The sequence below is a fragment of the Lipotes vexillifer genome, unplaced genomic scaffold (assembly GCF_000442215.2).
Source record: "Lipotes vexillifer unplaced genomic scaffold, Lipotes_vexillifer_v1.1 scaffold987, whole genome shotgun sequence".
Taxonomy (NCBI): Eukaryota; Metazoa; Chordata; class Mammalia; order Artiodactyla; family Lipotidae; genus Lipotes; species Lipotes vexillifer.
Genome location: NW_006787426.1, coordinates 625402 through 637878, shown reverse-complemented (window position 1 = coordinate 637878; position 12477 = coordinate 625402). Strand labels below are relative to the sequence as shown.

Genomic DNA, 12477 nt, shown 5'->3' with positions numbered 1-12477 from the left:
GGGGCTGCCCCCCCCCCCCCCAACTCCCCTCCGGCGGAAGAGGTCCCTTATCTTCCCCGCGACCGGCTGTCAGCGCGCGGCGGGGGTGGGGCGGGGGGGCGTCCCCTCGTTCTCCCTCCCCGCCCCGCCCCCACGGCCGCGATCTGCGGACCCCAGGGCCCGCCCCCTCCAGCCTGGGCAGGTCCTGCTCTGAGCACCGCTCCCCGGCGAGCCTGGTGTCTCTGCGCCCTGAGCCCCTCCGCCCCGGGAGCCCTGCACAGGCTCTCCTGCAGGTCGCGAGCGCCCTCTGCTGCCTGGCTGGGGTCGCGCGCCCGGGGAGGACGAGACACAGGCATCAGCCCATTTCAGGGATGAAAACACCGAGGCTCCCCGCGCAGGTCAGGGTTTTGTCTAACTGCGCCGCCATCTGGTCCTGCCGGGGCTCACTCTATGCAACCCCTCGGTCGTCGCTCACTAGCCAGGATGTGGTTTGAGCCCCGTGGCAGCCTTAGGGTCCTGCACCACGTGTCTGGGCAGGGCAGGGCCAGGATGCGCCCTGCTGAGGACATGTTGAGTGGAGGCCTTGAATAGTTAGGACATAGAGCAAGAAGGTCATGCCTGCCCTGGGAAGGGCTGGGCCTTGATCTAAGGCTGGGGGTCCTGGGAGCCACACCACTGGCCACCCCCCTACCCCCCGGGAAGCTGGGGGGGCCAGTCTGTGGTCGGAGGATCCTGGGGCTGCAGGGCAGGGGGCCCTGAATCGGCCAGCCTGGGGGCTGCCGGTATGAGGGGTTGGCAGAGCTTTGGGTGGACCCTGACCTGTTCCCATCTGGAAGGAGTCTGAGGCCCCAGAGGGGACCAGCCTATCAGTGGGGAAAGGACCCTGGGGCAGGTGTGTCATCCATGAGATGGAGGACAGTGCTGGAGGGAGGGGCACCATAGGCCCTGGAGCTGGGGGAGGGGTGTCCACTTCTCATTCAGGGTCCCTGAACTGGGACTGTTCCAATTCCCCACACTCTGGAGGCTGAGGCCCCAGGGTTAGTGTGTGGAGGGTCAGCTTAGGGTCAGGATTGGGACTGGGGGCTCCAAGCAGGCTGGGCCAGGTCAGCCAGTGAGGCCAGGCCGGCATCCCCCTGTGGTCAGTACCTTGGCCGGAGCCCATCAAAATCATGGAGAACTGGCAAAAGGGAGGGGCAAGCCTGGAGAAACCATGTGGTTCCACTGCCCCGTTGTCCGAGTGGGAAGTTCTTCCTTAAGTCTGACCACGCTGTGATGCCAGCCTTTTCCCTCTTTCAAAGAAGCTCCAGTCTTCTGCATCTCCTGGCCCTCGGGGCCCTCATGCCCACCCTCTCAGCAGGACACTGGCCGTGGAGCTGGGCTCCTGCTCACCACTTCTCACAGCTCCTGCTGGGACCTTGTCCCATGGCCCAGGGGGGCCTCCTCTTGGCTTGGGGTCACCTAGGACCCCAAGGCACTTTCTCTGGGCCCTGCATTTGCCGCCCAAAGGCCTCAGTGAGGAGGAGAGTGGGTCCCGGGGGCCCGGTTTCAGCTCTGCTCCCAGTGCAGCCACGGGCAAAGCTCTGGGGCCCAGCAGGGAGACCCGCTGCTGGGATCTGGTTTCCTCCTCTAGAGAGTAGCGGTGACACCCCCTTCCTGTACCACACTGGGGCTGAATTTAGGGGGTGGCCTGCGGACCTTGCTCTGACAATGACTGTTACCTCTGACCCACACCAGGGGCTCTGGGACACTCCCTAGGGGAGGTAGGGTGGCAGTTTATTTGTACAAAAGGGGCCGCTGTCCCAGATGTGGTGATAAGGCTGGATGGACGGCCAGACAGTCAACTGCAGCCCACAATGGGCCGGATGCCATGCACCTGCCCACAAAGGAGGGGGTGGCTCCTGCCTCACGTCCCACCGGCAGCCCTGAGATAGCATCAGCCTGACCGGAGGGCCATCTGTCTTGTCCCACAAAGGCCAGGACAAAGGCCGTGTCAGTGGCAGCCTCCCCGACCCGGTCAGAGGAGCCGGGGGCCTTCCTGTGCCAGGCAGCTGGGGCTCAGGCCCGAGGCTCCTTGTCAGGGTCCTGTATGGGGTGAACAGCAAGCAGCCTTCATTGTTCACAGGGCCAGACAGGTGGGGGCCACACCTAGGGCGGGAGCAGGACCCCAATAGCGGGAAATGCATCAGCCCCTCTTTGGGTCCACCAGGCCCTCATTAGCAGCCTGAGCCTCACTGGGACACCCACAGAGGATTTCCAGGCCCTGGTGGCTCAGCCTGGATCCAGGGCTGGGACGGGGAGACAGGGACTGAGAAACAGTCAGAGGTGCCTTCCTGCAGGAGGCGGCGGCCAGGTGGAGGACACAATTCAGAGACCCTGCAACCCCAGGTGCTTCCTCACCCCTGCAGGGACCCCAGCTCACAACGCTCGCTCCCTCCTCACCTGCCCTCCAGAACGTCTCTCTCAGATGCCCTGGAAGCATCTGCTGGGCCACCCGACTGCCCTCACCATCCCCAGTGCACCCCTGATACCCTGAAAGCTGCCTGTGTGGCGCAGTCACTGCCTTCAGGGAAACCTCACACCCTGGACTGTCCTCAGAGCCACCTGGAAGACCCTCACTGACTCCCGGAAACCACCACTCTGAGCATCTGCTCTTTCTGGCAACTACACTTCCTGTGGGGTCCTCACCATCCCCACACTGTCCTGTCCAGTGTCCTCACTACTCCACAGTGTCCTCACTGTCCACTGTCCACTGTCCCCTGGGTCCTCACTCCCGCCAGGGTGGGCACTGTACTTCCAGCTCTTCTGTGCCTTCTCACTAGAACTTCTGGGAGAGTTGGTGGCAGGTGAGTTCACTCCCAGACCTTGCGCACGCGCCAGAAGGTGATTTTGGGTGTATGAACATGCGATATGTCCCCTTGAATCATCCCCAGAGCTCTTTCTGGGTTTGAGTGGGGGATTCCGAGTCGCACGGTGCAGAGATCGGTCGGATGGAGAGCAGGGTTTATTCGCACTGGAGATGGCGTGGGGGGCTCGACTGGTCTGGGCAGCGGCTCGCCCCGGGCCCGCTTCGGCATCCGGGTCCAGGGGGTGCGTGCGTGTCGCCAGCGGTGCGTGCGCAGCAGTGGAGCCCCTGCGCGCGGCCGCGGTAGGGGGAGCGTCTGGGAGATCGTGTGGGCGGAGGATGCGGCCGGAGCGGGGGGCCGTCAGTGGGCCGGCCGCATGGCTCAGCGCCAGTCGCTCGGCTCGGGGGTCGCGGGCTCCGCCGCCAGCGGGGTAATCAGCGGCCACCGGTGCGCGGCGCGGGCGCGCAGCCTCCGCAGGCGGCACAGCAGCAGCGCCAGCAGCAGCGCGTGCAGCAGCCCAAGGCAGAGTAGCAGGAGCTGCGCGGCTAGCGCCCCGCGGCAGAGCGCGCCAGGCGGGCAGGCGGCGCGCAGCTCCTCCTCCGCCAGGTAGGACAGCAGGCGGCCCCGTAGCGCGGGGGGCGCGGCGCAGCGCAGGTCGCGGTAGGGCTCGCGCTCCAGCCGGCCTGCCAGCCAGGCGCGCAGCGGCACCAGGTGGCAGTCGCAGCGCCAGGGGTTGGCGCCCAGGTGCACGGCACGCAGCACCGGCAGCGCGTCCAGCAGCCCTGGTGGCAACGCCGTCAGGTTGTTGCCCGTCAGCACCAGGTCGGTCGTATCCGGCGGGAAGGCGGCCGGCAGCGAAGCCCACGTCAGCCCGCGGCGCCCGCAGTCCACGCGCGTCCCCGCGCAGCGACACGGGGCCGGGCAGCCAGCGGCCGAGCGGCCCGGCGGCGCAAGCAGCAGAAGCATTAGGCTCAGCGCCCCGCGCGGCCCTGGAAGGGAAGCGCTGCGGTGAGCCCGGCCCTTGGGGCTCCTGGGCGGGGTCCCGGGGCACCCGCGTGCCCCCCATCACCCGCGAGCCTCTCCACCCCGACAGCCCGGCACGCCGGCTGGAAGTGCCCTCTAAGTCTGACCCAAACCTCTCCTGACTACAGCCCAGAGGACAGAGCACCTCCCCACCGGACTCTACTCGGGGAGCGGCCTGGCCCGGGGAAGACCCCAGACTCACCGGAGCCCATGGCGAGAGGACAGCGGTCCAGCTAGCTCTGGAGCGCCAGGCAGCAGCCGCAGAACCGGGCGATAAAGCCGCCCCGCCCCTGCCAGTCCCCGGCGCACCCGCCGAACCGACCACAGCCCCGTCGCAAATAACCAGTAGGCCAAGCCGACAGCGCAGATAGAGCGCTATCGCCAGGCTGCTGGCTGACCAGGCTTCCGCCCCACTCGCTCCCAGGGGCGCACGGAGCACTCGGACACCCTCTTCGACGTTCACCAACATTGTTCTCCTGTCACCAGGACAGGACGCAGCATTCACAACTGAACAAACTGGAGAATGGGGCTTGGGGGCAGGGATCATGCGGGTGGAGGGATGGGGGACCAAGGGCTCAGGAACCCGGGGCAACAGTGCTGCTGCAGGGAACAGGTCTCCAGCGACCAACAGGGAAGGGTGGTCCAGGGATGGGGGCTGCTAGTTTGCCCACCACCCACTGCTCCTGAAGCCGGACCATGGCCGTGGGGGAGGGGCGTAGGCATTTACAAGCATCCCAGCCCCATTATTCCTCCCCAGCAGCCAGCTGGCCTCCTAAGGTCTGGAGGGATCCTAATCGCTTCGGCTGTCCAACCTGCCCGCTGAGCTACCTGGTGAGTGGGTGAGGAGGTAAGAAGGACCTGGCCCACCTCAGCACAAAGTGAGGGCTCCCAAGTTCACTCTGCAGCACTGGGCAGGATCCTGCGGACCTGCTCCCCTATTCTGCCTTGGTTTACCCGCCCATCTGAGTAGGGCCTGGAATCTAAGTGCTGTGACCTTCTGGGTTGGGGGGAGATCTCAGAAGTCACCGCCCAACTTAGCTCCTGCTCCCCCAAGGCCAGAGAGGGCTGGTTGTGGGGGCCATTGTCCAGGCCCCTTGGAAGCAGATACAAATGAGGGGAGGGGCTGATGCTGAGAATAAATTAGGGCTGGCTGGGGGCTGCGACCCCGCGTCTCTGGGTCAGTTCAGGAACAGTAGGGAAGAGTCCAGGTCTGGGCCACTCTGGAATTGGGGTTGTGTCCAGGCCTGTTAGCGATCCAGACGAATCCGGTGTCGAGTCCAGGCCAGTCGGGGTCCAGGGGTGGGAAGGGCCAGCCTGTAAACTGGCAGTATATCCGTGGAAAAGAGGGGCTGGTGGGGTCACTGGTCCTGCATTTGCTGCTTCATTTTCTGCAGCATCTCCTGCATGCGCCTTAGCTAGGGGGGCGGGGCAGGAACAACGAAGGGTGGGGTGAGAAGTGCGATGGGACGGGCCTGGCCCTGTCCCCACCCCCAGCCCCTGTTCCTCCCCTGCTGCCTACCAACCTCCTCATCCTTCATCCTGATGAGCTTCTCCGTCTCAGCATCGGGGGTTGGCAGTGGCAGGATGGGGATGGGGCTCTCCATGCGGCTGTCCTGCGTCAGTTTGCTGCAGGGTGGACACCAGGGATAAGCTGCTGGGGGTTGGGCTGACCCTCGATACCCTGTGGCTCCCACACCTCTGGGTGGGGGTCAGGGCAGGTCCGAGGGCGGGTGGGTCACGCACCTGGTCATCTGCTGGATGCAGTGCGCTCGGTAGTTCTCGTAGTGCACGTCGCACGTCACGTCCTTGAGGTCATGCATGTGTGTACGGATGAGCATGTTGCGAAGCTTCACGAAGTCGCAGTGTGCCTGGTTCTCCACTGTGGGCAGGGGCGGGCGGTGGGTGAGGCGCCGGCCCAGGGGAGCCTTCCCACCCAAATGCTGTGCCCCAGGCCTCGACTCACCCTCCACGATCCCCCAGGGGTACAGACGCCCCCGGACCCGCTGCCCCTTGGCCTCCACCACCGTGTTGCTGCCGATAACAGCGAAGGGTGCGCTCTCCTGGGGGGGCAGGTGCAAGGGCTCACTCCCAGTTAGCATGGGTGTGGGGTCAGTGGTGGGAGAGGGGCATGGGCACTAAGCACCTGGTCTGCCCCTCCAGAATGACCATCAACAACCTCTCCCCAAAGAGACCCTGTTGTCCCCACCTCTGGCCTCTCTTGCCAGCTGAAGCCAGAACTGGTGCAGCTTACACCTTAGGGCTTTTGCTGGGCCGTGCCCATCAGATGTACACCCCTCCTGATGCCCCCACCACCAACAGCCACTCCATCTAGTGCCTCCCCATTCCTTTCCCAGGGCAGAGCCCATGCCTCCTGTTAGTGATACCCCTGCTGACTTCGGGGTGAAAGGTCCACCCTGCTCCTGGCTCGGTGGCTACCTGTCCCCAGCTTGGGCTTGCCATCACCACTCTAACCCCTGGGGCACTCAAAGCCACCCCCCTCCCCCCAGAGCTCAGAATTCTGGGAGCCAGGACATGCACAGGCCTGGGGCCATTGGACTAGGCCCTTCTGTGGGTGAAGCATGGCAAGGGGGCTGAGAGAAGGGCCAGGGTGGGGGCCTGGCCAGTGGCTGTGCCTTTAGATCCTGGCAAGCATTCCATGACCTATGAACTACATGGGGACCGAACTACACAAGCCAGCGGGGGACCTGGGCCGCCCTAGCCCCAGCCCCAGGTGAAGACTCTACGGCCTGGACGAAAGACTCCTGCCCCCCAGGTCAGACCTGGGCCCTGGCCCTCCTCCTGACCTGGTGTAAAGTGGCCTCTGGGTCCCTTACCCCCAGTGCTGCAGCCTCACCTTCAGTTCCCGGTCCTGCTGCTTAAAGTCCTCGTCCTCGTCCGAGTCACACTCAGGAAACTGGTAAACGTGGATCCCAAACTTGTCGATCTCCTCCCGGATCTGCGGCAGGCAAGGGCCATCAAGTGAGGGGCTGGTGCCCTTGGCCCCACCAGAGTCCCGGCTGCGCCCCACGGCCGCACAGGCTTACCCGCTCCTTCAGCTTCCGGATCTCACCGGGGACGAGACAGTCGGCTTTGGCAATGAGGGGCACGATGTTCACCTTCTCGTGCAGGGCTTTCATGAAGCCCACGTCCACTGGCCGCAGCCTGTGGAGAGCAGCCGGGGCGCGGGGCTCGTGGGGGGGGGGTGGGGGGAGGGGACGCCGCGGGGATGGCAGGACCCACGCCCCGGCCCGGGGTAGCCACCTACCCGTGCCCAAAAGGGGAAATGAAGTACAAGCAGCAGTGCACACGGTTGTCCTGGATGTTCTTGCGGTTGAGGCCGCTCTCGTCCCGGAAATACTGCTCAAACTGCTGGTCCACGTAGTCGGTGATGGGCTTCCAGCTGGGGGCAGGGGGCACATGAGGCCAGGCTGCCGGCTGGTGGCCAGGGGCCAGGGCAGACCGGGCAGGCCTTCCTCACCACTCAGAGTTGTTGACGGCGTCCCCGAAGCCTGGTGTGTCCACAATGGTGAGCTTCAGCTTGACCCCCTTCTCCTCAATGTCCACCGTGTGCTTCAGGATCTCGACCGTCTGGCTGATGCGCTCTGTGGCAAGGCGGGTGGGGGGATGGTTTGGAACAGGCTCTGTGACCCTCACTCCCACCCCGGGCAGCCCAGACCCTTGTTCTCATCCCTGGCTACGTGGCCCGGCGGTGATCTGGACCCTGAACCAGAGACCTGTGCTTCGGGGACAGAGGAGCAGGGCTGGACCTGGAAGGAGCCCTTGGAGAGGTCACCCAGCAGGGGATAGTGGCAGCGCCAGGGCCGCGTGGGGCCCACTCACCCTCAGCACTGAGCAGCTTCCGTTCCTTGTACAAGTCAGTCAGGAAGAGGCTGTGGACCAGTGTGGACTTCCCCAGGCCCGACTCCCCTGCCCACAGGTGCAGTGAGGAAGTCGCGTCAGGTCCCAGGCCCCAGACAGAGCCTGGCTGCCAGTGCCCCACCCCGGGCCCTGGAGGCCGGCCCACTCACCCGCCACCATGAGCGTGAAGTCGAAGCCCTTCTTCACAGACTTGCGGTGCACCTGACTGGGCAGTGTGGCGAAGCCCACGTACTGCTTGTCGATGTCCTGGCGGGGGCGGGCGGGTCAGGGGCACGCTGGGGTTCCTGGGGCAGCCCGGTGCCTTGGCCCCTATCCAGCTCAGGCCAGGGGGCAGCAGGGCAGGGTCCCCAGGGAGGGGGCATCTCAATGGCAGAAGTGGGTGAGGGCCTGTGGGCAAAGGCCCTGGAGGTGGAAGGCAGGTGGGGGTGGAGGGTGGAGGCGCCTGTGAGAGCTTCGCAGGGACCGAGATGGAATCCGCGTGCGTGTGGAGGGGGGTGGCAGGCACAGCGGGCAAGGCGGTGTCCCCCCTTGGGTGGTGGGCAGAGGGCACCAGGATCCAGACCCCTCAGACACGCCCAAGGCCCTCAGAGGCTGGAGAAGCCCCCACCTCAATACTCACCCCTCCCGAGTGTAAGGGGTGGGAGGCCCCGTCTGGCCCCAATCCAGCCGCGGGGGTGGCTGGCTGCGGCGACGGCGGAGCAGGGGCTATTTATAGACAGCGGCGCCCAGCCTCCCGCGGCCTCCGGCGCCCACCCCAGGACCCCGGCCCTGCAGCTCCCGTCGCATCCCCAGTCCGTGCGCGGGGGACGGGCGCACAGCTGACCCACCTTCCGCTCCCCTCTCCACACACACCTTGAGCCGCCTCTGGGCCTGGGTCCGCGGCGACAGCAGCTGCTCCACCAGGCGGTCCTGGGGTGCCGCCAGCGAGTCCATCGCAGCGACCCCGGGACCTTGCCCGCTGCGCTGGGGCCCAGAGTGCGTCAGGCCCACCCGGCGTAGCTGTGCGCCAGGGGCTCGCGCTCTGTGCGGCCCCGAGGCCCTGTTCTCGCCCCCGGGTTACGGACGCGGGAACCGAAGCCTGGAGGGGCGGCGCTCACGCGATGCCGGGACCCCGAGGCCACCAAGCCTCTCGCCGGCCCCAGGCGGGCCTGCCCCTGGCACAGGCGGGCCCTCGCGCCGGAGAGGAGCGCGCGGTCTCCGGGAGACAGTCGCCTGGAAATTGGGCCGCGCGGGCGGAGCCACGGAGCTGAGGAGGGCAGGGCCCAGCTCGGCGGTTTGGCGGGCGGCTGCGCGCGGAGCGCGCGGCTCAGGCCGTCAGTCCAGCGACTGCACAGCCGGGTGGGCGGGGGACCGGGTCCACGGCCGGGTCTGCGCTGCCGCGTCCCGCCTGCCAGAGGGCGCCCGAGTACGCCCCCATCCACGCGCGCGCCCGCGGGAGCCCGCCCGGTCCCCCTACTCTGCCGCGACGGTGTCACAGAGGCGCCCCCAGCTACCCACCGACGCATGGCCCGCCCCTCGCGTGTGTGCGCGTGTGTCTGGAAAATTCTTACCGCCGTGGCCGCCGAGAGAAGTTGGGAACCTGCGAGGGCAGAGCCCACCTCCCCACCCAGGCCTGCGGAGCCTTACGTTGGGGGAAGGGAGCGATCAGAGCACTAGATGCCCAACCCCTACCCCGACCTCTGCAAAGTTGGAAGCTGTGGCCAGTGCGTAGCTCCACAAACCCGCCGGCCAGCCCTGCGCTGCCACCTCTGCCCCCAGACAGCCGCTGCCAGCAGAGGTAGGGGGGTGTTGGAGTGAACCCTTCCCCCTAAGGGGGACACTCCCTCTGAGCTTCCACCCTGCTCTCACTTACAGGACTGGGCAATACAGGGCCTGTAGGGCTCCAGCCAGCTCAGCCCTCACACCTGTGCGACCACTCCAGGGACCACAGGGGTCTCCTGAGCCCCCAAACCCTTCCTCACTGACCCTACCCGCAGGACCCACCAGAATCTGAAAAAGCCAGCACCAGACAGGTGGCAAGGGAGGCCTGCAAAGGAGCTGGGGATCCAAAGAGATGTGTCCCTGGACTGTGCGTCAATGGGAACGGGAGGCCTCACAGTTCTCCCCCACCTAGGCCCTCCCTTCTTGGCTCCCCGCTTAAGGGGGCCTCTGTCCCCCTGTCTAAGCTCATGCTGCTGCTGTGTGGCCTGGAGGCCGCTGGCACCTGGGGAGGAGGGGTGGGCCCACTGCTGGGAACAGGGGAGCCTTTCATCCAAGAGGAGGGGGGGGAGCCACAGGCCCCAGCTCCCCAGCCCGCCCCCAGCCCTGGCTCTGAGAAAGCCTCTGCGCTGGCCCCAGCCCTCCACCACGCGGACCTGTGAGGGGCCTTGGGGCTGAGTCCCACCCAGCCTCCACCCCTGGTTCCAATTTAGACATGGCCCCTCGGCCCAGTTCCTGCCCAGACAGGCTGACATCTCGGGCCCAGGGCATCTCCAGGAGGACAGACAGAACTAGCACCCCACAGCCTGGTGCCTGATGGGCTCGTTGCCCCCAGAAGGCCTCAGTTTCCCCATCGGTAAGGCACAGCCTCAGTGGAGGTCCGGGTCAGGGGGACAAGACCAGCTCCCTGCCTGCCTGGCCCGTCCCCTGACTTCGTCCAGATGGGGCCTGGGGATTCCCTGGGGGATCCCCAAGGAAGGGGCCCTTCCACTCCCTTTCTCTGGCCCCCAAGGCACAACAAATACTCCTTAGGACTTCCCGAGCCACAGACACTGCTGCGCCCACCTCCTCCCCACCTCCTCCTGGTGCCTGACACTCTCGAGGCATTTCCATTCTTAGAATCACCCCAGCTGCCAGAGCCAGTGAAGGCCCCACCACTGCTAGAGATGGGGTGGGAGTTGGGGGAGGGAGCACAGAGGACCACCAGAGCCCTCCCCAGTGTCTGAGATGGGTGGGCACAGAGGGGGCCCACAGAGCTCCCCTGCCCCCTTTCCCAGAGTGCAGACAGGCTGAGTCTCAGTAACACCAACAATGGAACAGCAAAGTTACTGCAGGCTTCCGGCTCCCCCAGACCCACAGGGAGCCTTCTCCAAACACCGGGCTCCCTGGCCCTGCTCCCAGGGAACCCCACACCCCACCCGCATAATGCTCTCTCTCTCTGGTCCTGGGAGCAGGGGACAGGTAAGGCTGGTCCTAGCTGAGCTCCAGGAGGGATAGACAGGCCTGAAGGGGCTCGAGCCTCAGCAGGGGGGTCCCTGAGTGCCCGCAGGCCCAGGAGAAGGGGGGGCTGGTCTCCCAGGCCTTCCCTCTTTCTCTCCCTTGAACAATAGCTTGGTGGCAGTGTGTCCCTGCATCTCCTTCATTGTTTGACCCACCATGATGGGGAGGCAGCTCTTGTCCTGGGCTCCCTGGGGAGCCCCTTGCTGGCAGGATGAGGTGGTCGTGGCCCCTCCCTGTGAGCCTCACCCGTCCCAGGGTGGGGCGTATCCCTGCTAGGGGCCTGGCACTGGGCAGGAGTGACTCCCAGCCCCCACCCCACCTGCTGGGCCACTCCTGGCCCGCCTGCCGCACCTAGGCCAAGACTTCGGGTTCCACCCAGCATCCACCCAGGGCGTGAGCCCCCATCTCAGACGAGGGTTGCCAAGGCCACCCTGATGCCAGAGTTGGGCTCTTCTTTTCTGCCCTAAACATGGCTGAGCTCAAGCCAGAGAGGCCCCCAGCAGGGCTGCCCCAGAACCCCCAGTTCCCCCCGGTTACCCACCGCCCCCACACCCTCTTGGGGTCTCCTAGCTGTTTAAACCTGACCTCAGCTAGGTTCACAGCGAGTGCCCAGGCCAGCCTCCTGTCCGACCCTCTATTCCTGGAGGCTGGGGTCCAGGCCGGCCCTTTGAGAAATCAGTTTGTACCCCCTAAATCTGAAGACTGGTGCTGGGCACTGGGATGACTCAGACCAGGCCCTGGAGACTCCCAGTCTGGGGAAGAGGCCTGGCCACGGATCAGCCCACTCACATTGGTGTGTGTGGAGAGGAGGCATAAGATGCAGAGAAGTTGGGTGGGGTGGCCAGAGGTTCCCCTGTGGGGCTGCTCAGGGACTGGCCCTGGCTGGTGGACTCAAACCCCTCCCCCAGCCCGTGGCCTTTCATGACCACGGCCTCACACAGGACCCCAGCACACGGCCACGGGCCAGGTCAGCAAAGAGAGGCTGGTGCTGGAGCAGTGGGAGAGGGGCACTCGGCCCATCCCCCATCCGGGGAGGAGCGCACGCCATGCCTCGAGGGTCAGGAGCCAGGCCCGGAGGCACTGCGGCCGCTCCTCCCCTCTGCAGCCCCGGGTTGGCGGCACTGCCCAGGCTGACAATCGGTCATCGGTTATCGCGACAGAGCGGGATGACGGCCGGCGGGGGCGGGGTCGCGTTGGGGCGCCGCGCGTTGGTGCCACAATGGGTGACAGCGGGCCGGGTGAGCGACGGCGCACACGTACCTGCTTGTCCTCTGCGGGGTCGGGTGGGGTCGGGGGTCGGGTCGGGGTCCGGGCCCGGGCCGGCGGGCGGGGGAAAGACCGAGACACACGGTGAGAGGCGTGCGGGCGGCGGGGGCAAAGGAGTGCGCGCGCGCGCGCGGGCGGGCGCCGGGCTCACCTGGGGTCGCCAGCTTGCTCTTGTACCGCAGGCCTGTGCTCATGGTGGCCGCCGGGGGGACGTGCGCGCGGGCGGGGCGGCGACGAGCGGAGGCCGAGGCCGGGCTGCGGGGTGACCGGCCCCTCCGCGCCGCCGCCC

The 12477-nt window shown here is 66.4% G+C and overlaps 2 protein-coding genes across 2 annotated transcripts; both read right to left on the bottom strand.

Moving 5' to 3' along the window:
• Nucleotides 1–3203: 3203 nt before the first annotated feature.
• Nucleotides 3204–4057, bottom strand: GP1BB (glycoprotein Ib platelet subunit beta). Its single transcript, XM_007460048.1, has 2 exons — nt 4048–4057; nt 3204–3811 (listed from the first exon to the last, which is right to left on the bottom strand). Exons 1-2 carry the CDS (start codon nt 4055–4057, stop codon nt 3204–3206), a joined length of 618 nt encoding a protein of 205 aa, XP_007460110.1.
• Nucleotides 4058–4296: 239 nt separating this feature from the next.
• Nucleotides 4297–12470, bottom strand: SEPTIN5 (septin 5). The gene is made up of 12 exons (XM_007460023.1): nt 12340–12470; nt 12183–12193; nt 7874–7970; nt 7686–7772; nt 7324–7447; nt 7111–7245; nt 6890–7007; nt 6700–6801; nt 5809–5905; nt 5589–5724; nt 5369–5471; nt 4297–5260 (listed from the first exon to the last, which is right to left on the bottom strand). The coding sequence occupies exons 1-12, from the start codon at nt 12380–12382 to the stop codon at nt 5204–5206; spliced, it is 1110 nt and encodes a 369-aa protein (XP_007460085.1). The 5' UTR covers nt 12383–12470; the 3' UTR covers nt 4297–5203.
• Between the last annotated feature and the right edge of the window lie 7 nt (nt 12471–12477).

Coding starts and splice junctions, on each gene's coding strand:
- SEPTIN5 (XM_007460023.1), bottom strand. CDS start 12,382: ATGAGCACAGGCCTGCGGTACAAGAGCAAGCTGGCGACCCCAG. Junction 7,448..7,685: donor GAAGCTGCTCAGTGCTGAGG/GTGAGTGGGCCC, acceptor GCCTTGCCACAG/AGCGCATCAGCCAGACGGTC. Junction 5,906..6,699: donor AGCAGGACCGGGAACTGAAG/GTGAGGCTGCAG, acceptor CTGCCCCCCCAG/GAGAGCGCACCCTTCGCTGT.